The 24,081-nt window shown below is 41.2% G+C and overlaps 1 protein-coding gene across 3 annotated transcripts in view; it reads right to left on the bottom strand.

The window, feature by feature from the left end:
• The window catches only part of RSU1 (Ras suppressor protein 1), a 203,399-nt gene that overhangs the window by 84,498 nt on the left and 94,820 nt on the right, over window positions 1-24,081 (bottom strand). For 2 of the 3 annotated variants that reach the window (XM_025930694.2, XM_025930695.2), the window contains one exon: window positions 5,512-5,644. The exons of the other annotated variant lie outside the window; for it this stretch is intronic. In XM_025930694.2, the coding sequence (XP_025786479.1) occupies window positions 5,512-5,644 (133 nt within the window). The remainder of the gene's footprint in view (window positions 1-5,511; window positions 5,645-24,081) is intronic. 3 annotated transcript variants of the gene reach the window in all.

Here is a 24,081-nt window from a genome sequence, read left to right as displayed (position 1 = left end):
TTTTCTTCCTGTTACCTTAAGAGGGAGGTATTAATTTACCAGAGCAATGAAACGCTCATGGCCACAGACAGCAACAGGTGAATGAGTATGTCAAAGGACGACAGCTGATACTACATCCCAAATTACGTCTGTTCAGTGGAATAACTTGTGCTGGTAACATACTATCTGGAGAAAAAGGAGTGCTGTGTAATTTTACCACTGAAGGTAACATCAGATAAGGGATATGACCTCATACTACCCAAAATATACTTTATGGACAGTTTCCCGTTTCTCTTTGCTATTTCTTAGCGATGTTAGATAAATGCAACATATTTGCATGCAAACAGATCTGGAGATGTCAAGAATTTGAATCATATTTTATGTTATGGTGCAAATGTGATAATATGTTTATTAACAAGAAAAAAATATACATATATAACATCTATAGAGGAAATATAAATTACCAGGCACCCAATACACAATCAACCTTTAAAAATAAAAACAATCTTTTATGTCCAAAGCTTTGGGGGGGGGGGGGGGGGACCAAAACTGGTTCTTCATTTTCACGTCTACTCTAAGGAAATATTGTTTTTCTCTGACTTAATTTGAGCTGTTTTCAGAAACAGTAATGAAAGAGAAGTCTACATTTTTTTCTGCATTCCTAAGTCACTATGTAAAATTCACTAACTGCTAAAAAGGTCCTGGAAGTTTAACACTCTCCTTCATCTTTCCATGATATTTATAAAACCATCTGCTAGTTCTGTACATCCATTTTTATACTTCACCAGGAAATAATAAGGTTTGGAAAGTTTTGTTAAATGGGATTTCCTTCCTGAAAGGCCTGTCTTAAAATGAACGGGTGGGGGGGGGGGGGGTCACCTATTAGGTTTGAAATGCTTTAGCCTTTTGGTAGACCAGATATATCTGTTATCTAAGGATCTTTTACGTCACAGACTCAGCAGGCATTAGAGGATATGATAGTTGTTTAATAAAGCCCATTTACGTCCACTAGAGCCTGTGATAGGTTGGCACACAGTGAAGAAAAAAAGAAAACATTACTTAGTTTTAACTGTACGAGTAAAATAAGTTTGGAGATGATACCCAGAAGATCAAAGTATTCCTCCTTATAAGCCGAACAGGATGACTTATTTTGCTAGATTTGTAGTGAAAAGAAATTGCTGGCATTTTTCTCATCACTGCCCACCATCCACCAAATACTGCTTTGTTAAAATGTGTCCGAGAACTGGCATGAATAATAGTATGGCCAGTCTCCACTGAAGATTAAAAAAAGAAAATAAAGTAAGTGAGTGTGGCGCCTTCCCCTAGAGACAAAAGCAAGTCATGAGACAGGAAAATGCCAGGGAAGCATCCTTTGAGTTATGCCGCTCTGGAAATGAGGCTTAAGGACCGCCATGCTTCGCAAATTGCAGCCTTCATGAGGGTGCCTGTTTTCCAAATGCCTCTTTCAACCAACACATTTTCAGCCTAACATTTGTCAAACCTCTTCTTTTGTTAAGAGTTAACTTGTCAGCTTTTAAAATGGCTTGCGGTTCCCATCCACCTTCCTTGATGGAAATGTGAAAAGTGTGAGTTACTCCCTTTCACAAAGAATCTTGTCAAGGATCCTGACTCTAATCTGACTTCTCCTCCTGGAGGTAAAAAAAAAAAAAAAAAAATCTACCTTCTGGAAACTAAACAAGTGGTGACTATTCTACCATAATTCTGCTTCACAGAAATAAAAGAGGTCAAACAAGGAGAAAACCACCACCGGATACAGCGTTAGGAGGTGACCCTATGGCCTAAGGAGAGCCTGAAAAATGCTAATGTACTTGTAGGGTTTGCTCCTCAAAAACTGGATGAGAGGCTTTTTTTATGCAATGACACCAGCCAATATGTTCCCCTGGCTGAAAGTATGACAAATAACAAAGAACAGTCCCCACCTGAGAAATGAGTTGGAAGGCATGATGAATGCCCCAAGCGTGTTCTACAGCACGCTACCATAACATGCTCCCGGCCACACCTACCCGCGTCTCCCCGGCCCCTGCTCCACTGCGCAAGTTCCTATCTTCCTCGTGTCAAATCCTCTCGGAACATTTTAATTCTTCCTCAACACTGATTGCACTGTTTTGTTTCCAATGTCCGCGGCTCCTCTTGGAGTCCATTAGAGCCTGGAAATCAGATAATCCGTCTTCTCCACCTGTCGCTGCTCTACACTCAGAAGGCCTCTGAGGATGTGCCTGGAACGTGAAGGTCGCTGTGAAAGTCGACCGCAGACATGAATGAAAACGAGACATGCCAGTGAGGTGTTTACTGATCTCACTTAGGAATGGGTCGATTGGTTAGAAAAAAGGAAAATAAGGAAGCAGAGGCGTTGGCAAGTAAGTGCCAAAGCAAAATGAAAATGTGCTTTCATGGGAGTCGTCTCAAGATCGATACACAAAAAAGGCACTTTTTGCTGGAAGGGGTCTATGTGGCTTACACAAAAAAGGACAAGCAAGAGTAGAAACTGCAGCTTTTAGAACGGAATATCTAAGGTGAAGGTGCTGAATGTGAAATTGGCTTTTTTGAAAAAAATATGTGTAATGAATAAACCAGCTCCTTCAAAGTCATCACATGCCCAGCTTTAAAAAAAAAAAGTAGCCAAGCACCTGCTTAATTAGAATAACATTTTTTCAGGTAGTTGATAAGGATGCAAAAGGTCCTCTAATTAGGAAGTGGCTGCTGAAAAAAATTAAAGAATTAAGTTGGGTTCTAGTTACATGAGGACACAGTAATGTACAGCTATTCATATAAAAGAGGTTCTTGACCCTTTTATTTTTTAAGTTTACTTATTTTGAGAGAGAGAGAGAAAGCACGAGTCAGGGAAGGGCAGAAAGAGAGAATCCCAAGCAGGATCGTCACTGTCAGCACAGAGCCCTTCACGGGGCTCAAACCCACGAACCATGAGATCATGACCTGAGCCCAAACCAAGAGCAGGAAGCTTAACCGACTGAGCCACTCAGGCACCCCAAGAAGACCTTACATTTTAATACTCAGAGAAACATAATGGTGGCATTTTTGTGTAAGTACTATTTTAAAAAAGACTAAGAGTCTGACTTAGCATCTAACTTAGTTAATAGGCCACGTGTTCAGCTAGTACGTTCAGTAAAGGAGTGAACACAGAAGATGTGGGAGAATGGGTGAAGGACAGAAAGCTGAAATACCAAGCCACGAACACTTCTCTCCTTCCTAAGGAGAAGGGGAGAACTCTGAGGGAATTCACCAAGGGTCCCTGCCCTTAAGGAGGTCACATCAAGTGTATCCTCCCAGTTGAGGCTCCCACAGACTCCTCTAAAAGCAGTGAACGTTGTACTAACTGGTCCCCCAAGAAAGGGGGTGATGACTCCCCTACGCTTACTTAAGCTTGTGGATGCTCATGTCACTGTATAAAGGATAACGTCGTTCTCCAGGAGGAAATCAGAACATAAGCCAGTGGGCAAATTGTTTACATTACTCTGATCCTCAGAACTAGGATGCTAGTAAGAGAGACGGGGCCAGAGGCAACAAATATGCTACTGATGAAAATGCTGTGTCATATACAGTCCCTTTCAAAGAGCCCACTAATGAACTCAATCGAAGCCATGAGCCTCATTCATCCAACATCCTAACCATGTTCAAATAACCAGAAATAGTTCGTAACATACAATAGTTATTGAATATTGAATGTGTATGATGGTGATTAGTCAAGGGCTTGGAGTTAACACAATATCCATCAATTCAAAACGTAATCTTTTAAAATGAAATTAAAATTAGAAGTGCTTTTATAGGCAATGTGCTCTAATACTCTATAGATTATAAATTAATGGATGATAAAATAAAACAGGGTTATCTAGAATGAAAAACAGAGTATTTTCCCCAGTTCTGAGTTCATAAAAGCTTGTTTGTGTATTTTTCTGTATGTTAAGGTATATACAATGATTTTCTGAAAAGATAACCTACAAATGAAGATCTATGGGGACTCCCATTTACTGAGAAAATATCAGACCTCTATCTAAAACTGATGATAGCAATGATTAACAATTTAAGAGGAAAAAAATGAACAATACGCTGCTCATTTGCAATTATATTTTCACACATTTTCATAATGAACTAATTTCCAAGGCTGAGCTATATTCATATTTAAAGACACTATATATATCATTGCAAGTAACTATGAGGCTCATGAAACAATAAAACACATCTTCTACTTCTCTCAATTTACTCTTGAGGTAAGTCTTGAAAGGCATATTGTAAATGTCATGGTATCATCTTAAAAGAAACCTAAATTGTGCTTTAAGCGGCTTTCACATATGAGGATATGCTATCATTTCAGCAATTTAAGCGTATTTAATTTTAACACCACCGTTCTTCCCGGCTCATCTTCTTTGTGGCTCTGCCCGAGGCACACAGGACTACACCAAGTCCTAGATGTGAGACCAGGAACACGGTACACGGGAGGAGGGTCCAGAAGCACAGAGCTGACAATCTACCGGCAGGGATTCTGCCCTGTGGGCTAATCCTGACCCGCTGCCCCAGCATGGACTCAGTGAGGCCTGTGTTGAGTGGGGGGGGGGGGGGGGGGGGGGTTTTAAGCCCCAAAAAGCAAACTCCTAACTGAATGTGACCTTTAATGATTCTCGCGCTCTTCTCTAGTAGCTGGGATGTGAAATTCTCAAAGGATGGTGCTGGACACAAAATCTGATTAAATCAGAGTATGGATTTTTTTTTTTTTTTTCGGGTCTCTTCTGTATTTGTTTAACACTAGAAGGGACTAGATTTCACCATTAAGGATCGGGAAGCACTGAGATAAATGATCATTTCAACTGAGGGATGGGGGTGGGATGAGGGGGAAATAACTTCAGAAGATGCAGGAACCAACAGGGCAAGTGGGGATGGAAGAACTGCAGCTGCCCTTTGACACAATGAGGAAGAAACAGGTGTGGACAGTTAGGTCCTAGGGCTGGATCCCCAAGGTCGCCCTTGACCCAGGGCAAGGACTTAAGGGATTTTGATGCTGTGACTAAAGCTGGCTGATTCCTCCTCCTCTTTTTCTGCCTTTTCTTTTTCTCTTAGAGAGATTATCATCTTGCTAGAGTAAGAGCTTCTAAAGAATAGAATGATGCTTTCCTAGTATCTCCTCCTAATGCTATAAATAAACTGCTTAACAATTTTGTTCATAACATTTCTTATTCTTTGCATTCAAAGGAGAAAAAAGTACGTGCTGATCTTAATGTGTCTGGTGAATTTCGCTAGTGCCATGAATATGCAACCAATTTAATGCCTTAAAATTTTTCTCCACAACTTTGGTGTGAATTCTCCTTGAAAATGTCAATTAAGAATAATCTATAAATAACAGGGGCAATTACTACCTGTGGTTATTAATAAAACATTTAAAAATACTATAAGCTAACCACCACCAATATGACAAGGTCATATGATAGTTTTTAAAAATGGCATAATTACAAATACTGTAAAACGACAGTCTACTAATTTAGAGAATCACAGTCTACTTACTATTTGTATGTCTCAGAACGGATATATTCAAACACGTGGGACACACCAAGCTGGAACTGGTCAGCAATGGGGGTAACCCAGGGATTGTTCTCTGCTTTGAACACTTGCTTCTGACCAGTTAAATCCAAGTTTCCTGAAATGACGGAAGGAAAAGAGGAGAGGTGACGTTCATTTCATCTAACACAAATCAGGTCTAAGGAGTCCTGCCCAGTAACCACAGCACAACCCAAAATACCTCTTGGATCATTTGAGTTGATTTTTTAAAAATGTTACTTCAAGTCCTTACTGGTATGCAAGAAATGTTAGTGATAGTACCCTGGCGCAAGATATTAACAACAGAAGGAAGGAAGGAAGGAAGGAAGGAAGGAAGGAAGGAAGGAAGGAAGGAAGGAAGGAAGGAAAGAAGGAAGGAAAGAAGGAAGGAAAGAAGGAAGGAAAGAAGGAAGGAAAGAAGGAAGGAAAGGAAGGAAGGAAGGAAGGAAGGAAGGAAGGAAGGAAGGAAGGAAGGAAGGAAGGAAAGGAAGGAAAGAAGGGAGGGAGGGAGATAAAAAGTTAAGAAGGAAGGAAACCTGGAAGGTGTTCTTGCAAATGCAGCATATACTTTATTTTTCTAGGTATTTGTTACAGAGAAGGAAATGACCCATCCAAGACTGAAAGACACAATCCTTTTAGAACCTCCTGAAATTCTATTTGACAATGTATATTATTGCTTGTCCAATCTCATCTAAACCCAATCCAATCAACATCACCATTCATCAAAGTAGACCATGAGTGAAGGAAGATAAGAACGTTGCCCAAGTAAAATTATTGTTGTATTACTCAGGGACCATAAGCACATCACAGAATCGGCACTAAATGAATCTCATTAACACAGAAATGCTGGAAACTCACATCTGTATACTCCTTACCAGCTGATGAATTAGCTTTAAAAACCATTTCTTCATTTGATTACCTACCAATCCCTAAGGTCAATAATTGACATCGCTTATAGATGGGAGAAATGCAAACATGGCAAAATTAAGTAATATGTCCAAGATCAGAAAATGTCAAAGTCGGGATTTGAACCCAAGGCTCCTGACCCCAAATCTTGTATTCTTTCTACACTGTCTGGTGAAGCTTTCAGGTTACATATTCTAGATCAACCACGGATGAGTTAAGGAAGGTACCATAACAAAGTCAGCAAGTGCCACCCATCTGAATATCATCTGTTAATAGTCAGTTGACCTTTTTCCCCCCGTTTGGTATATTCAAAAATGGTAAAGGCTACGTGTGAAAGAGCTTCCCACCACACGCTTGCCTACGCAAGAGACAAGGACAGCACGGTATTGGAGCAGCAGCATATTCAGGTTGCTTGGCATCAGACTCACCAAAAGCCTTCCCCTAAAGGCCCTACTGAGGAAGTCCATTTTCAGACTCCCAGCCTGCAGGACAAGAGACTCACCGATTATTCTTCCCAAGATACATCCAACGTGCCTTGCCTGTCCAGTTTTGAAACTTTACTTGCCAATTGTGTCATAACTGATAACTCAGGATAAGGAAAACACATTCTGGGATGCAAGTATACCATGAAGCACATAATGTCCTAGCTGATCTGAACTTAAGAAATGCACAAACATTTGTACTGGGAAGATGATGTAATATTTCTTCTTAAAACAATTGATGGTTTCAATTTGTCTTCTTCTTGTTATACGAACTTGTAACTATTCAGAAAAATAAAGAAAAGACCAATATAAAAGTGATTACAATTTAATAAAATGCTTCTCAAGAAAACAGATATTACCAAATATAATGAGTAATTCATCATTTTTCCAAAGCTACTTTAGAATTTGTTGGTGTCAACTACAAAAATAAGCAGATAAATTTCTCTCCAAGATTATCAATATTGTCAATTTCCTCATCCTAATGGTTAAACATCATTAGTCAGATATTAAATCATTGGGTAAATTAATAGGCTTTATTCTCTAAACCAGGAGTCAGAAAACTGCCTCAGGCAAGTCAAAATCCCTGAGTTGTCCAAATTCTCTTAGCTGCATATCCTACTTGGGTGTGAGCTGTAAGTCCTGAGCTGTTTGTTTTTATCTTCTCCTGGGGAGGGGTTTTAGCTTTCTAAGAATAAAAATTTGTATCTTGTTTAAATTCCTCTGTAATTATTTTTTTCTTTTAGGATCTTGTGTGCTGTACTCTATGTCCTCTCTTCCATATAATTCTATTACTTTTTCCAATTTTTTCTTTTCCTAAAAATGAATATAACATCTGAAAAAAAGTCTTCCGTTTAAAAACAATTCTAGGAGTGCCTGGGTGGCTCAGTCGGTTAAGTGGCTGACTGTTGATTTCAGCTCAGGTCATGATCTCACACTTCGTGGGATCGAGTCTCACATCAGGCTCCATGCTGACAGCACAGAACCTGCTTAAGATTCTCTTCCTCCCTCTCCACCCTCCCCTGCTCTCTCCCTCTCTCTCTAAAAATAAAAATAAAAACAATTCTAAAAGAGACAATAAAACCAATTCCATATTTAAAAAAAAATTTTTTTAATGTTTATTTATGAGAGAGAGAGAGAGAGAGAGAGAGAGAGCGCGCGCGCATGCGAGCAAGGGAGGGGCAGAGAGAGAGACACATAGAATCCGAAGCAGGTTCCAGGCTCTGAGCTGTCAGCACAGAGCCCGACACCTGGCTTGAACTCACGAACTGTGAGGTCATGACCTGAGCAGAAATCGGATGCTTAACCGACTAAGCTACCCAGGCACCCCAACAATCCCGTATTTCTTAAGTGGCCTGTTTTAAACGTACAGTGAATATGTTGCCCATTGTTCTTAGGAAGCATGGTCACTGAGGAAGGCCCCACAGCAGGCAACGGTCACCATGGTATAGCAAATTCACTAATAAGCTGGGGGTGGAGGCAGTGGAAGTAAACACCTCTCTTAAAATCTTCACCCCATAAACAAGCTATGTTTATCCTGCCTCTGAGGCCTGCCCACTGACATCAGCATGAAATCAACTATGAAAAAATAAATAACAGACATTTGGAAAAATATACGCATTCCAAAGTGGCTAAGAAAAAAAGGTAGAGAAGCCACAAAAGGCATGAATTGCATAAGGAAGCAAACCATTTCCTAAACAAGGGGATCTCCCTGTAAGTGGCTACTCTAACCTGAAGATCTTTCCTCCTTGTTCCCCAAATCATCTATCCTACTGAGAAACACAGTCTGAATTTCTAATGGGTATAATTTAATCTGGTGAACATCTGGGACTCCCCAACATTCGCATATCACCAGGAATTAATTCAACGGGATTGCTTTCTCTTAACATGTGGTTCAGACTAGTCTGCGGAAGAAGAGGGGGAGGACGAGGGAAAGGAACTCAATACCTGGAGCACAGAGCACTTCTCACCACGCTGTGTTTTCAGGGCCCTGGGTCCATGTGAGAAAACTGTGGACCAGGGACAGTCTCCAGGAAAGACCCCACAGGCAATCCTCAGCTCGGGGATGACGTCCATGCGACAGTGAGAGAAAGAAGACTCTCTTTTCTCCTGGACTGCATCATAAGCTTGCTTCCACCAAGGTCCAAGGGTTGTCCCGAAAATGCGGGAGTACAGGTATGCTATGAGCGAAGCAAGTCTTAATGGATCATCTTTGAGCTTGAGATACAAGTACATGTCTCTGTGCGAAGGAAGAGCCTGCTTCCTACCACCTACCCACTTGGGAATGCACGTGGCCTCTTGTTAACTTATTAGCAGCCTCTTACGAAGCCGGCAGCCTTTTTAGTGGTAATCCTCTGAAAATCACGTACTAAAGTTCTATGCTCCCTGACTGCCACACATGGAAGACAGAGCTAGAGGAGTAATGCTAAGAAAGGTCAGCCGTGTTCTCTGGGCCCTTTTGTCTGAAGCCTCTAACCCCCTGGAGATCTGTCAGTCCCTAGCAATGTCTCTATTTAAGCGCTGTCAACAGAGACAGAAGAGACGGAGGGGACTGCTAATGACGTCTGCTAACTGGAGCACGCAGGAGCAGGAGACGCTGGATGCCAGCTAGACACGTACCCTTTGGGGAAAAGGAGTGCGAAAGTCTGGGTACAACACAAAGGATCATGGGATATTCATGAGCATTCCCGTTTCTACCACTTTACACTCATCTGTGCATTCCAGAGGGGGAGGGGGCCTGGGGCACCCTCTCCCCCACCCCCATGTGCTTAATTTTAGTATCAAACACAGCTACTGAGTCAGATTCCCAGATCTTCACCGGGCTGCCAGATTTGGCAGGGAGTGATTCAAGTTCCCTGGGGGGAGGGGGCGACCGAAAACAATAGCTCAGGTGGTCGAAGCTGCTCTTTCCTTGTAAACAAAGAAGCAGGAAGACCATGTTTAACATCCACAGCAAACCCTAAAAGCAGACGACTGCTGCAGGTGACAGAGACTGAGATGGTGCAAGCCAAACCCGGGCACTGCCTCTTCGGAGCTCTAACCCGGCTCGGGGTAACAGGACGTGCTTATTTTGCTTTTCAACTTAATGTCATCGGCGGAGAGCACAATACCTGCCTCTGTGCGGCTGGAATCTTCCCAGCCGGCTATTTGTCTCCGGCCTCCCTACCTGCCGGTGTGCCGGCCCAGAACGCAGCAATTTCAGAAGGGGGTTAATATAATTAGAGTAAAGCTGGGCCATTATACTATGTGAAGAGATGACACCCGTCTCATATTGGCCTAGCAACAAGTTACCCTTGCCTCAGCTCATCTGTCAGCTGTCGGAGGTAGGTTCCCTTTTAAGTAATAACATGCAGGAAGCGTCTCGCCCCCGCTGTCAGTCAGGATGCAATCCCCCTCACTGCCGCACGCTTCAGTGCGTCTAGTTAGGCGCCCTCGCCCAGCTCCTTTATTAGAAGCCCGAGCGGCGCTCTGGTGGTGTTCTAACAAGGATCAGGCAGCAGGATTAAGCACTGTGACAAAGAGGATCTAATAAGCTAGAAAGTGGTGCATCTACAGACAGGCTGGCTGGCTCCCAGACATAGATTCACTCTGCTCGCTCTTCGGTGGGAAGGCCCGGGCCACAGGGGAAGCCAGCCAGCTCCGTGATTAGCGGTGACCCCCTGACCGAGGCTGCTATGAAGATCATATATCACTCAGAGGCTTATTCTGCAATCGCAAATTGGATTTGCCATTTTATTACCTGCAAAAGGACCACATATGCTTCTTTCCAAAGCCGCTGGTACAGTAAGCTTTGCCGTGCCACCGTAATTTTGTAAGCACTAAATCATGCAAAACAATCGTTCTCCTTGCTGGTTACAGATGGGATTGAATGCAATAGGCAATTGCGGCCCCATTAATAAACATGGTCATTTTCACTTACGGAAATTGGTTATTTTCATAATCACCCTGTTCCAGAATTCTTCCTGTGTACTTGAAATTCTGAAACATGTGGCCAGTAAATATTATTTATCATATATTAGGAAATCCAGAGGATCTGGGCCAATTTTTCACACCATCGAAGCGGCATTCCCTTCTTTCGTAATTCCAAAATTCCACGGAGTGCTTTTTTAAATTAATGCACTCTAAAAGCCAGGTGCTCACTCCCAGAAATCTAAGGCCATGGTCTAACAAGGTAAAAGTAGCAAACCATGGCTGACTGGGCAGTCTATCATTAGTGTACTAGGTTCGCCCAAACGCAGATAATTGATTTGCTCTGGAAGGGGTCTAGATGGGACATTATGACAGCTGAAAGATCACCCCTGCTCCTCAGTGAATCCACACACTGAAGCTAACCACAAATGACTCCAACACAAAATACAAGCTACATTTACGGCTGCTCCATACATAAAGAGATACTCTACACCTAAATCTCTGTAATTCTTATTACCACATACCATACCACTCATCGCAAAAGTACATGATTATAGGTAACAGCTCAATATGGAAGGCTCCTACTTTTCCCCTTCTTTAGCAAAACACTTTACTGAATGGAAAATGATCATATGGCTCATAAAATAATGCTTACGTTGTAACAGTACATGTTTGTGGTAATAAAACACACTGGAAACAAACAGAATGTTCACCAACAGGTGAGAAGCAGAATAATGTATGTTCCAGCCCTACAGGTATGGAATGGATTTATTTGCATGTCCTGACCTAGAAAGAGGTCTACAGTATAATTAAAAATAATAATAATAATGAGTATTCTAAATTTGCTCTTATTTTTGAAAAAAGTACCTCAAAAAAATCCCATATATGTGCATGAGTAAATGTTTATGTGAAAAGTAAAAGAAGAAGGCACATACGTCAAATCGTGAATGTGGGTTTCCCTGAAGAGGGGAAGGTAAGGCAGGACAGGGATTTGAACCAGCAGAGCAAAGGATAAACTACTTATTTTCTCTTTTGAGAATTCCATGTGCTTACAAGTATGGATTATTTTTATAAGAAAAGCATAAAGTACCCTGCAAGGAAATGCCAAATACAATTTCAAAATACATGAAGCACATTAATTAGCACAAAGGAGCCCATCCTATTTAAAATGGCATCGTCCATGGGGCGCCTGGGTGGCTCAGTCGGTTGAGCGGCCGACTTCAGCTCAAGTCATGATCTCACACAGCTCGTGCGTTCGAGCCCGCGCTGGGCTCTGTGCTGACAGCTCGGAGCCTGGAGCCTGCTTCCGACTCTGTGTCTCCCTCTCTCTCTGCCCCCAACCCACTCACATTCTGTCTCTGTCTCTCTCAAAAGTAAATACACATTAAAAATAAAAAAATTAAATGGCATCATCCTACTGCAGTGAACACCAAATTTCGTAGATGATGGTCTATAAAGCCGTAACTGGACTGAGAATCTAGATCTGAAGCTGCTTCTCTTTCTGGGCATCATCAATGCAATCAAAGTAAGCTGGGATGTCTCATGACAGCTCTCAAATTTATTCCGTGGGGAATTCGAGGCCACACTGTCATTCTGGCAATTGTCTGCTTAGCCTTTCTGGCAACACGTCATTCATTTAATACACCCAATGAATGCACTGCTGCTTTAGGATACATACTTACATAGACAGCTGCTCTTGCGATCTTGTTGGGGAAGAGTACAATTTAAATTAAAAAAAATAAATAAATAATATCCTGCCAAATGGCTCCAACAAAGTGGCCTCTGATTTATATGTATCCCTGTGTACAAGGGTTCAGAAACCCTTTTCACCAATGAAGAAAAATCGCATTTTACATAGGTTTCCCTCTGATACTCTTCTTGGCCATTTGAGATCTGTGTTCCAGGGTCAGATGGAAAAAGGGGGCCCTCGGTCACTTATAAACATGACGCCCAACAATGGAACCGCAGCAGCCCCAATACACACCACCATGGTTGTTTCTTCCTGCAAGGCACCTTCTATGGATGTTAAATAAAATAATTCGTGTTTTAACCTGCTGCTCATATAGGATTTCCCAATCATCCTTTCAAATGTGGGAGGTAATCTCATTTGTGCTTGCCAGATTTCCCTTTGTTATGTAATGCTACCAAGGGTAGACAGAAGCCCAGGAGATCTGGCCAGAGGACCTGGCTCCCGATCCCAAATAGCACGCATCAACTTTGTGACAGACACGTTTGGGGTCGATCTTTGTTCTTTTTTTCTGAGGTTTGCCTTCCTCAGCTGTCCTGTGGGGATAACAGCACCAACTGATAGGACTACAGACAAGAGCCAACAAGTGTACAGAATGGTTCTGTAAACTGGAAAGCACTATGTACACTATGCTCCTCGTTATTATTATTTCAAGTGAAATCTGCAAAGGAGTGAAATGTATACTCGAAAACAATGTGCCTAAAGTGGGTTTGCTGAATGAATTTATAACCCCCGGAAACAGGAGGTGCCCTAAGTCAGTTATTATCTATGCGGTGACAATCTTACGAGGAAGGGGCCCTGTTCATGATCTTCTCAAGGGTCTGTGATTGAAAGGAGAGGAAAAATAAAATTTAGCAACACTGATTTCATTTCCTGTTAGTCTGAATGATGTCTAAACAGCAGCAGTCTGAGGCACCCTCCTGGAGTCAGTTCCCAGAGTACACTGGGGGCACCCACCATCCCCCTAGCCCTCATTCTCTCCATTCTAATTCCCGAGTTCAGGACATCCTTATGACTGCCTGGGAAGCTAGGAATGTCAACACCGAGGGAGCTTCCGTTACCCTGGAGACTCCAGAAGTCACTAATTAATGCAACATAAACTAAAATAAATTTATGCTCAAAGAATAAGTTTCAGTATAATTTTTTTTAAGTTTATTTATTTTGAAAGAGAGCAAGTGAGCAGGGGAGGGGCAGAGAGAGAGAAGGAGAGAATCCCAAGGAGACTCTGCACAGTCCGTGTAGAGCTCGATGCAGGGATTGAACTTGAACAAACCATGAGACTGTGACCCGAGCCAAAATCAAGAGTTGGACACTTAAGTGACTGAGTGAGCCACGAAGGTGCCCTTCAGTATCATAACTTTTAATAGGATTGATAAATATATCACAAACCGGCCTTCACCATAGCTGTTTAAGATAACCGTATACAGAAAGGTCACCTTCTTGATAAAACTTTTTTTTCAGCCAGTGTAGCATTCAGTTCTTTTACCTCAGGTTCCTTCAACAATTCCCTCATTAGCAAGATTTAATATTTATAATAGCATTACCTAATTGACTTGTGATACTGCAGACAGGAACAATTTGTTGTTTTCTTCCTTGAAGGCCCTCTAGTCCCTAGTTAATCCCTACAGGTATATGGGGCTCACCATCACATCCACGTTGCCTAGTTATTTTTGTTCCATAGCACACCTTTAGAAGACCTGCAACTCCCTTTCAATGAAACATATGGAGTCTTGAAGAAGTAAGGAGCAGGCTGTATAAGAAGAGTAAACTGTATAAATTAACACCATTAGCATGTAAGAAACAAAATCCAAGACAGCATCTACCGTTCATGCTTGTGAACACAGAAGTATAAGGAAACGCAAAGACTAGAAGACAGTGAGTTCTATCCTGTTCACTTGCAGTTCATAAACATCCTCCTCTCAAATTAGTACATATTCAAAAAGACTGGGGCTCCCAGGGTTGGCCAAGGGTCGAGAATTAGACAGTTCCCAATATGGCTGGTCGGAGTACAAAATGGCACCTCTTTACGGAAAGGTAATCTGGCAATATATATTCAGAGCTATAAAAATGTTCATACTGTTCGACCTAGTAATTCCATCCTGGTAATAAATTTATGCTAAGGAAATGATCATAGATATCCCCAATGATTTATGAATACAAATTTTCAACTCAGTGTTGCTTATGTTCCTCCTCAACATCTGTAAACAACTCAGATGTCTAAGGGCTTGGTTAACAAATTATAAACACTCATATTATGTAGCCACGTGATTAAAAATGTTTTCAAATAAAATTTAATGACATACAGTGATGATCATGACTTAATACTGAACTGAACACAATAGGCTATTGAACTCATAAAGTATGGTAGGTTTTTTTTTTTTTTAAATAGGTATTTACACATACACATAAGGAAAAAGGCTAAAAAAATACACGTAAGTACCAACACACAAGAATAGAGAAAAGGTGGGAGGGAAGTACACTCAGAATCCTAACAGTGGTCATTTCTGAATGACAGGATCAAGAAAGTTACCCCTTTCTATGTTTCTCAGATTTTCTAAAGCAGTGGTTCTCAAACTTGGGTGTGCATCCAAATTTCCTGGAGGCCTTATTAGAACTTACAGAGTTTGTGATTTAATAAGACTTGGGGGACACAAGAAACAACAGGGGTTGGTGAGAATGTGGAGAAAAAGGAATCCTTGTGCACTGTTGGTGGGAATGCAAAGCGGCACAGCCACCATGGAAAATAGCATGGACGTTCCTCCCAAAGTTAAAAATAGAAGTACCCTATGATCTAGTAATCACACTACTGGGTATTTACCCAAAAAACAGTAAAACACTAATTTGAAAAGATGTATGCACCCTTATGTTTACTGTAGCATTATTTACAATAGCCAAGATATGGAAGCAGTCCAGGTATCCATCAATAGATGAATGGATAAAAAAGATGTGGTACACACACACACAACAGAATATTACTCAGCCATAAAAAAGAATGAAATCTTCCCATCTGCAACAACATGGAGGATCTAGAGAGTATTATGCTAAGTGAAATAAGTCAGAGAAAGACAAATATCACAGGATTTCACTCTTACATGCAGTTTAAGAAACAACACAAAGATAAACAGAAAGCAAAGAAACAAACAAAGACAAAGAAAAACAGAGGCCAACCAAAAAGATGGAACTTAGCTCTAGAAAACAAACTGATGGTTCTTACCAGAGGGAAGGTGGTGGGGCCAAGGAATGAGTGAAACAGGTGAAGGGGATTAAGAGTACACATATCATGATGAGCAATGAATAACATAAAATTGTTAAAAACACTATATTGTACACCTGAAACTAATAGAACACTGTATGTTAACTATTCTGGATTAAAATTAAAAAAAGTAGGTTAAAGCAATATAGAAAATAAATAAATAAATAAATAAATAAATAAATAAATAAATAAATAAATTTATTTTTAAAAAGACTTGGGTGAGGCCCAAAAGTTTCCATTTCTAACAAGTTCTTACGGGCAGATGATGTTTCTCGTGGAGACCACACTCAGAAAAAAGTCACTACTGATAACCGTAATTAGAAATTAGAAATAACTGTATAATGTGTAGGCATTTTAAGTATAGACAATTATATCTGTCAATTACTCCTCAATAACGTTAAAAAAATTTGATCAAAGGTTTTTTAAATTTTAAATAAAGCAGCCAAAAAATAATAAATCTGACTGAGAAAGAAATCTAACTTTTAGACAATATTACTAGTACTATTAAAGACGTCAAAAAAAAAAAAAAACCCACAGATCAATGAGTACTCACCATTACCATCATTTTCATCACTGTAATTACAATAGCTCTTATTTGCAGAGCGTGTACCATATACCGGTCGTAGCTTCAGGCGCTTTGCGTACACGTTATTCTAAGCAGTTACTAAGATCTTGCATGGAAAGTATTATCATCTCATTTAAGAAAAGCAACAACATTCAGGGCGGTTAAGATCCATATCCAAGGTCACATGAGTAGTACAAGGCAGAGCTGGGATTCAAAGGCCAATTTATCAGGGCTCTTGGTCTTTCCAGGACAGGACTCGCATCTCCTACCGCAAAAAGGTATTGATTGAGGAAGCACTGGAACAGTCAATAACTTGACCAGGTTTAATGAGCACCAGGGAGGCATCTGCGGAAATACACCCTTTACCTCCCTCGCAGGTCTAGTATTCCATTATCAGAACCATTATCTTAAAGGTTGAAAGCCTAGTTGCCTCTAGGTTATTTTCTTTTTATATTAAAACACCCTGGTAGAGTAATGCATTATTAGGCTGATACACTTTCATTAACAGGACAGAGTGACTACTTTTAAGAGGTAGCATTAATACAGACAGGCATGCACTTCCCTATTCGCCTTTTTTTTTTTTTTTTAACGTTTATTTATTTTTGGGACAGAGAGAGACAGAGCATGAACGGGGGAGGAGCAGAGAGAGAGGGAGACACAGAATCGGAAACCGGCTCCATGCTCTGAGCCATCAGCCCAGAGCCCGATGCGGGGCTCGAACTCACGGACCGCGAGATCGTGACCTGGCTGAAGTCGGACGCTTAACCGACTGCGCCACCCAGGCGCCCCCTATTCGCCGTTTTTACTCAAAATCTGCAACTATGCTTTGAGGTGGCTCATGTACAAATACACTGACTGTAACATTACTTATACGGAAGCTGATCAAGATCGAGATGTCAGTTTAACTCAGAAGCCCATTCAGGGAAGTTGGGAGGGAGGGGTCTTGTGGGGATGGAGTCTTAAACATATGTAGATTTCTATGCGATTTTATTTTCCAAATCATGTGAAAAGAGGAAATGACTGCTTAGATAACTTTATAGGACATAAAAAGCCAGAGAAATATAAACTGATTCAATTAGTGTGAATACGGTCCCATAATCTTAATAATAATACTAATGGTGGGGAGCCTGGTAGCTAGCTCAGTTGGTTGAGCATCCGACTTCAGTTCAGGTCAGGATCTCCCTGTTCTTGAGTTCAAGCCCTGCATCAGGCTCACTGTTGTCAGCGTGGAGCCCACCTCACATCTCTGTCCTCCTCTCTCTGCCCCTCCCCTGCACTTTCTCTCTCTCTAAAATAAACATTAAAAACAACAGTAATAATAATTGTAATGACCTTTCCAAAAGGCAACAACTTGTTTAATGGCTAACCTCAAAAACGGTTACTAAAAAAGTATGGCAATTGTTCCACCAACAGGACCAGGACTGAAGTTTAAGTGTCATTGTAATATATTACCAGGTACTTGCTCATGAGGAAGTATGAAACGAAATTAATTTTATTTTTTATTTATATATAAATACCCCTGAATCCAACTTTATTAAAGGTTAAGTAAGGGATCAATCTACTACACAGAACCTAAACTTAAGTTATATGTAAAAATGGCTTGTTTCGGCTTTGCTCCTCACTCTGGAGCTTATATTTTTATTACTTTGGTGCCAGGTGCCACGCTCTCTGCAGAGGCTGTAGGTGGTAGGAGTGTGGATATTATGTCACATAAAATATGTACTAAGATAATTAAGAATCGTGAGTGACACAAATGCTAAAACTACATGAAAAACTGCAACAATTGTAACTTAATTTCCAGTGAACTCAAAATTACTCATGCTAAAAGAAACCCCAAATGTTTTTTAGGTAATGTACTAACAGCCCATTTTAATAAGTTTTGATGAACTTACTTTTGCTTATTTTCAAGTGTAACAATAATAGCTTAGAACCAAGATGTAATGGAAAGAAAATCACAACTATCTTGAAGTGGTATTTCCATGTGTGTAAATACACACATGCATGTACGTACCCACATACACACTCACCCTACTGTAGGATCTGACAAATAAAAGAAAAGCAAAGACTACATCCAAAAGCAGAAAAGCCGTATAGTTGTGGAGAGCGGGGGGAAGTTCAAAAAATGGTAAGTTTCTACTTTTACAGATACCTATATACTTCTTTTTCAGTATAAGTGATATAAGGCAAATAAACATCCCAAACTAATATAAACAAGAGGACCTTACTGTCTGGTGCTAATCCGGAGTCAAGCACAGGCCAAAGATACAAGCTGATGGCTATGTTAAAAAAAATTTAATAACAAGCCTTAAGAAACAGGAAAGCCAAAGGACTATACAACTCAAGGTACAAAAGTCTGCCCCACTTCCCAAAGCTCTACTTAGACAATTTGCCATTCCTAATGTACGAAGGAAGTATTAACTATAAATAACCGAGAGAAAATGGAGATCTACCACAATTTGGGATTTGGGTGAGGATGATCACATCATGAATTTGTTTCCAGTATTTTTGGAAAGCCAACTGTCTTGGGTTAAAAATATGAAATCCTGTCACAGTTAACAAACAATAAAAAAGGAAGTACTATGATACTCTACGCAAGGGAAAAACAATCAACAACTACGAGACAGTTTTCAGTGTGTGAAGGTGTTTCAGAGACTCAATTTATTTACCGAAGAATAGAGTTTGAATTAGCCAAGTCCTGGCTTGGTTCCAGGCAGTGGCACTTCGCGACAAGTGTCGTGATTGCTACTGGTTTACCCAGCGTGGTCTATCGGCAAACTCCATCTTGCTACTGTCAAGAGTCAGACTATCCTGAGAATCCTTAACCATTATCATCATAAACACTTATCAGAAGAAAAGAGAAACAGAATTAATGTCTTTCCAATGACACCACCTGTTTAAAACACAAAATAACCACCTTAAGAAGTAACTAATTGATACGAGACATTTTTGACGCTATTTGAATTATCTTATTTGATCTTCACCATCCGGAGACCTAAAGAGATGTTCACAAGGGAAACATTTTTGCTTGGTAGTAAATTTGACATCAACAAATAACAACAAATGGTGTCCTATGGCTTCAGCAAGAGCCAGGTCCCTCTCTTCAATAATGCAAATTTATAAGAGTAAGAGGCAAACCTAGAATAAATAAAGTAGGCTCCGCGCAGTGGTCAGAACGGCGGCTTCAATTTTTAAACAACTGTGTTTTACAAACGGTATTGTGGGGGCACCTGGGTGGCTCAGCTGGCTAAGAGTGTCTGACTCTTGATCTTGGCTCAGGTCACGATCTCATGGTTCGTGAGTTTGAGCCCTGTGTTGGGCTCTGGGCTGACAGCTCAGAGCCTGCTTGGGATGGTCTCGGTCTCTCTCTCTCTCTCTCTCTCTCTCTCTCTCTCTCTGCCCCTTCCCCGCTTGCACACTCTCTCTCTCAAAATAAATTAACTTAAAAAAAATTTTTTTTAATCATTCACAGGACATTCATACTCACTTTCCATCAACAATGTGTGACTCACTTGGGAAGACCATGAGCAAACATACCATAGTGTTTCTTGCTTCTACACCTACCTCCATGCTTTCTCCCCTGTGCCTCCTGACAAAAACCTCATTCCATGTCACCTCTTCAGGGAAGCCTGCCTGGACTTCTCCACAGAAATCTGAGCCCTGTGATTTTTGTCTATCACAGCACTTATTTGTTTTGCAGTACTTATTACATTGTATAATTTTTTCCTCGGTTGTTTTTTTCCTTTGGTCTGTTTTTCCACCTCCACTGGAAGCTCCGTGGGCACAGAAGCTCTTATCGACCGTCTTGCTCTGTGAGGTGCCTGGCTCCTCTCACAGCAGCGGCTGCTGTGTCTACACTCCCACTACATAACTAAAGTGGTATTACAACCAAATTGTCTCCGTTTCGGAGTCCCTCATGAAATAGGGTGGGCATTTTGTCTTACATGTTTTTCTTTTCCCGGTGTCTTATGCATAATGGTGATGCGTTTCTCCAACGGGATGAGAGGTGGTCCCTCGCCGGTGCCTTTCACCTGAACTGGGATAGAGTTTTAAAGGCAACTATACACTTGCCTACCTACACTTTATCCCAGGCCCACCACAGATTGCGACGTGTCCCCTTCTGTCCCACTTGACAGTAATGACTGGCACTGGAGACGTCACTGAGCTGGGCATGGAAAGACTACCTGGGAGGGGGAGAAGAAACACTAACAACAGCAATGCAGCAGGCTCTCACAGGTATGTCGAATCAGCAGACTATCCGTGTTTATTCCCAGCGTGCACAATGGCTTAAGTGATAAGCACATAATCTGAAAATGAGGAAAATGCTTCTTGGATCTATGCATCACCAACTAGCCTAGATGCCTCATCCATAGCATCTCAAAGGTGTCTGAGAAGGGGCCACACAGTTAAGGAACAGGAGGTTCAGAGAGGATTCTGTCGTTTCCTGAAGGCGCATGGCAACATTGAGAGTCACACCGAGGTCTGCTCCTTCCTACATGCCACGGTCAGTCGTCAGGAAGGACCAGCTTGTCTGTTTGCTCATTCTTGCCCATTTTTCCTCCTTCCTCTCTCTTCCCTTTTCAAGAAAAAACCACAGTGACAATATAAACACACTTTCAAGTATGTTGGGGTCAGCACAAAATAGCCAACTATGCCTAGAACAGCACCTAACCATGGTTGTGATGTAAAACGTAGCTTATCCCATAAATTATTCTAGAAGACAAATAATTATATATACATATGTGTTTCGGAAACACGTCTGCAAATATCAATACCAAATAAAAATCAAATAGAAAACAGAAATGCACAGAATCACTGAGTACAGACAGTAGCTGAATTAAACAGATGATCTTCATTTCACAATACAAAACAGTATGTATGATACCAATAAGAATGTTTAGGGAATGAAAACGTCCTGAGTCTTTTACAGCTAACTCAGGTTCAGGTTCAGGAGAAAACCCTCCTTATTTCTCGCTAAACATTTTCTCACGTACTAGAGGTTTCTTATTAAGACTCCTACACCGAAAATGAATTACGCCAAGGACTGCAATTCTCTTTCACGTGCTGTTTATGTGCACACACGCGACTTTAGAGATTACACAGGTTTCGGAAGTGATTTTATATGCCACCACAGTCCTATGCCGGGACTGCCGTCCAAAGCAGCACAGACTAGGTGCCTTACACAACACAAGGTTATTTTTTCACGGTTCTGGAGGCCAGAAGCCTAAGATCAAGGTGTCGGCAGATGTGGTTTCTCCTGAGGCCTTGCTCCTTGGCTTCTAGATGGCCACCTTCCAGCTGTGAACTCACATGGCCTGTGGGAGTACCAGCCTGGTGTCTCTGTGTCCAAATTTTCTCTTCTTAAAAGATACCAGTCAAATTGGATTAGAGCCCTCCCTAAGGGCCTCATTTTAACTTAATTACCTCCTTAAAGACCCTATCTCCAAAGAGAGTCACATTCTAAGGTGTTAGGTCTCCAGCATATGAATCCTAGTGGGGGTGGCGGTACAGATGGGCATGGAAACCAGTTCAGCCTGTAACAGCCACTGTCTCCATTTTCTTAATAGTCAAGTGGCTGGAGTTTCAGAAAGTCTGCCCTACATATCTGTTTTTGATTAATCAAGGTACTTATCCACTCACAAACACTTGTTTAGTAGAGTTTATGTCCCAAAGATAAGAAAACTTGTCCCCAATGAGCTTGTGGTTTAGTGGTTCAAATGAATACAAAACAGAGATAATAACAACACAGTAACTCCTTGATTCAGAGTGGAAATGGAGGCAGAGGGTAGGACCAACACGGGGAGTGACTCTTAACAGGATCTTAGTGGAGTCTCCAGAAAAAGGGGACAGGGGCAAAAAGCAGAAATCACAATGACAACAGGAAGACTGGGAGCTTTGTCTGCAAAGGCAGGCAGGGGGCGCTAGATCACCGGAAGCCTTATCTCCAGGAGCACCTGGGGCTTTATCTGCCTGTGCTTACACCAACGGAGGGTTTAAAGCAGGAAAGCCACAGCTCACATCTCCACAGACTACACAGGTCAGTCATTTGGTGCAAAACAATGGTCTTTGCTGCAGAGGCACTCTGGTATGTGGCATGAGCCCTTAGCGGCTTCCTAAGCCATGTCCTACACGGATTTGTTACTGAGAGTTGAATGATTTATAAAATGTTCTTTAAAAATCAGGCTGGATCTGCGACCAGCTCTATAATGTCAACATGCTTATACACTCGGGTGAGAAATGGATAGAGAACAGCCAGTGTACCGATAACCGCAAGAGAAGAAACAATGCTCGGGGCGATCCTTATCCATTTCCATATACGGTATTTCCATTCAAATCCCAGATACATTTAACTACGACTCTAGACAGATCACACATGCTCTCCTCTGCATGATGAAGAACGTTAAGTGTTTACCTCCCAGGGTTATTAAGGGACTAGAATGGTTAATAAATGTACAGCTCTCAGAACGTTGTCTAACACACAGCAGTACAACAGAAATATACTCTATTACTACCACAGCGATTGATACTGCTCTACCGTTAAAGACGGTGAGAACTTCTGATCTAGAAAAGTGATGTGACTCTTATGCGGATCCTGAGAAACTTAACAGAAACCCATGGGGGAGGGGAAGGAAAAAAAAAAGAAGAGGTTAGAGTGGGAGAGAACCAAAGCATAAGAGACTCTTAAAAACTGAGAACTGAGGGCTGATGGGGGGTGGGAGGGAGGGGAGGGTGGGTGATGGGTACTGAAGAGGGCATCTTTTGGGATGAGCACTGGGTGTTGTATGGAAACCAATTTGACAATAAATTTCAAAAAAAAAAAAAAAAAAAAGAAAAGTGACGTGAAAAACCCTAAGAATGGACACCCTGGCTTTTACATGGCAAACACATGAAGAGTGGTTTTCACTCTTTGACACAGTTGTGTCTTCGACACAATTCAGGAGGAGAAGAACACTATTTCAAACATGATGTGACGGACTTATGGGATATCAACATGGAAACGGTCACGAGGTATAGGGTATAGGGCCTGCATTCTCAGGTAAGAGGAAGAGCTAGCTGGAGATTATGAAGTCGGAACTCATAAGTAATACAATACACAGCAAGTTAAGTGTCTTTAAAACAGGCCTGCCTAGCATTTATGCAAGAGCCAAACAGACAACATTCCAGAAAACACAGGTGGGGAAAAAAAAAAATGAAGCTTTCCGAAGAGCGGACTACTTGTATGTAATCCAAACTACTATATATTTATATAAAATATTATGTAATTTAATATATTAATTGACGGGGCACTTGGGTGGCTCAGCTGGTTAAGCATCCGACTTCGGCTCAGGTCACGATCTCACAGTTTGTGGGTTTGAGCCCCATGTTGGGCTCTGTGCTGACAGCTCCGAGCCTGGAGCCTGCTTGGGATTCTGTGTCTCCCTCTCTGTCTGCCAATCCCCCACTCACACTCTGTCTCTCTCTCTCTCTCAAAAATAAACATTAAAAAAAAAAATATGTATATATATATATATATATATATATATATATATATGAATTGACGTAATGTGAGCTGTAGGAGTAAAAATCTGATTTTGTTATTCTTTTGGCATTTCTAGCTATGGATATCGTTTGGTGGGTCAGAAAGACAAGGAGACTATCAGACATAAAGATTAAATTTCTCTTTAATTATATAACATCCCGT

The sequence above is a fragment of the Puma concolor genome, chromosome B4 (assembly GCF_028749965.1).
Source record: "Puma concolor isolate L17-30 chromosome B4, mPumCon1.1.hap2, whole genome shotgun sequence".
In the NCBI taxonomy this organism is placed as follows: Eukaryota; Metazoa; Chordata; class Mammalia; order Carnivora; family Felidae; genus Puma; species Puma concolor.
The sequence above is the reverse complement of the archived record's forward strand: the minus strand, read 5'-3'. Positions and strand labels throughout refer to the sequence as shown.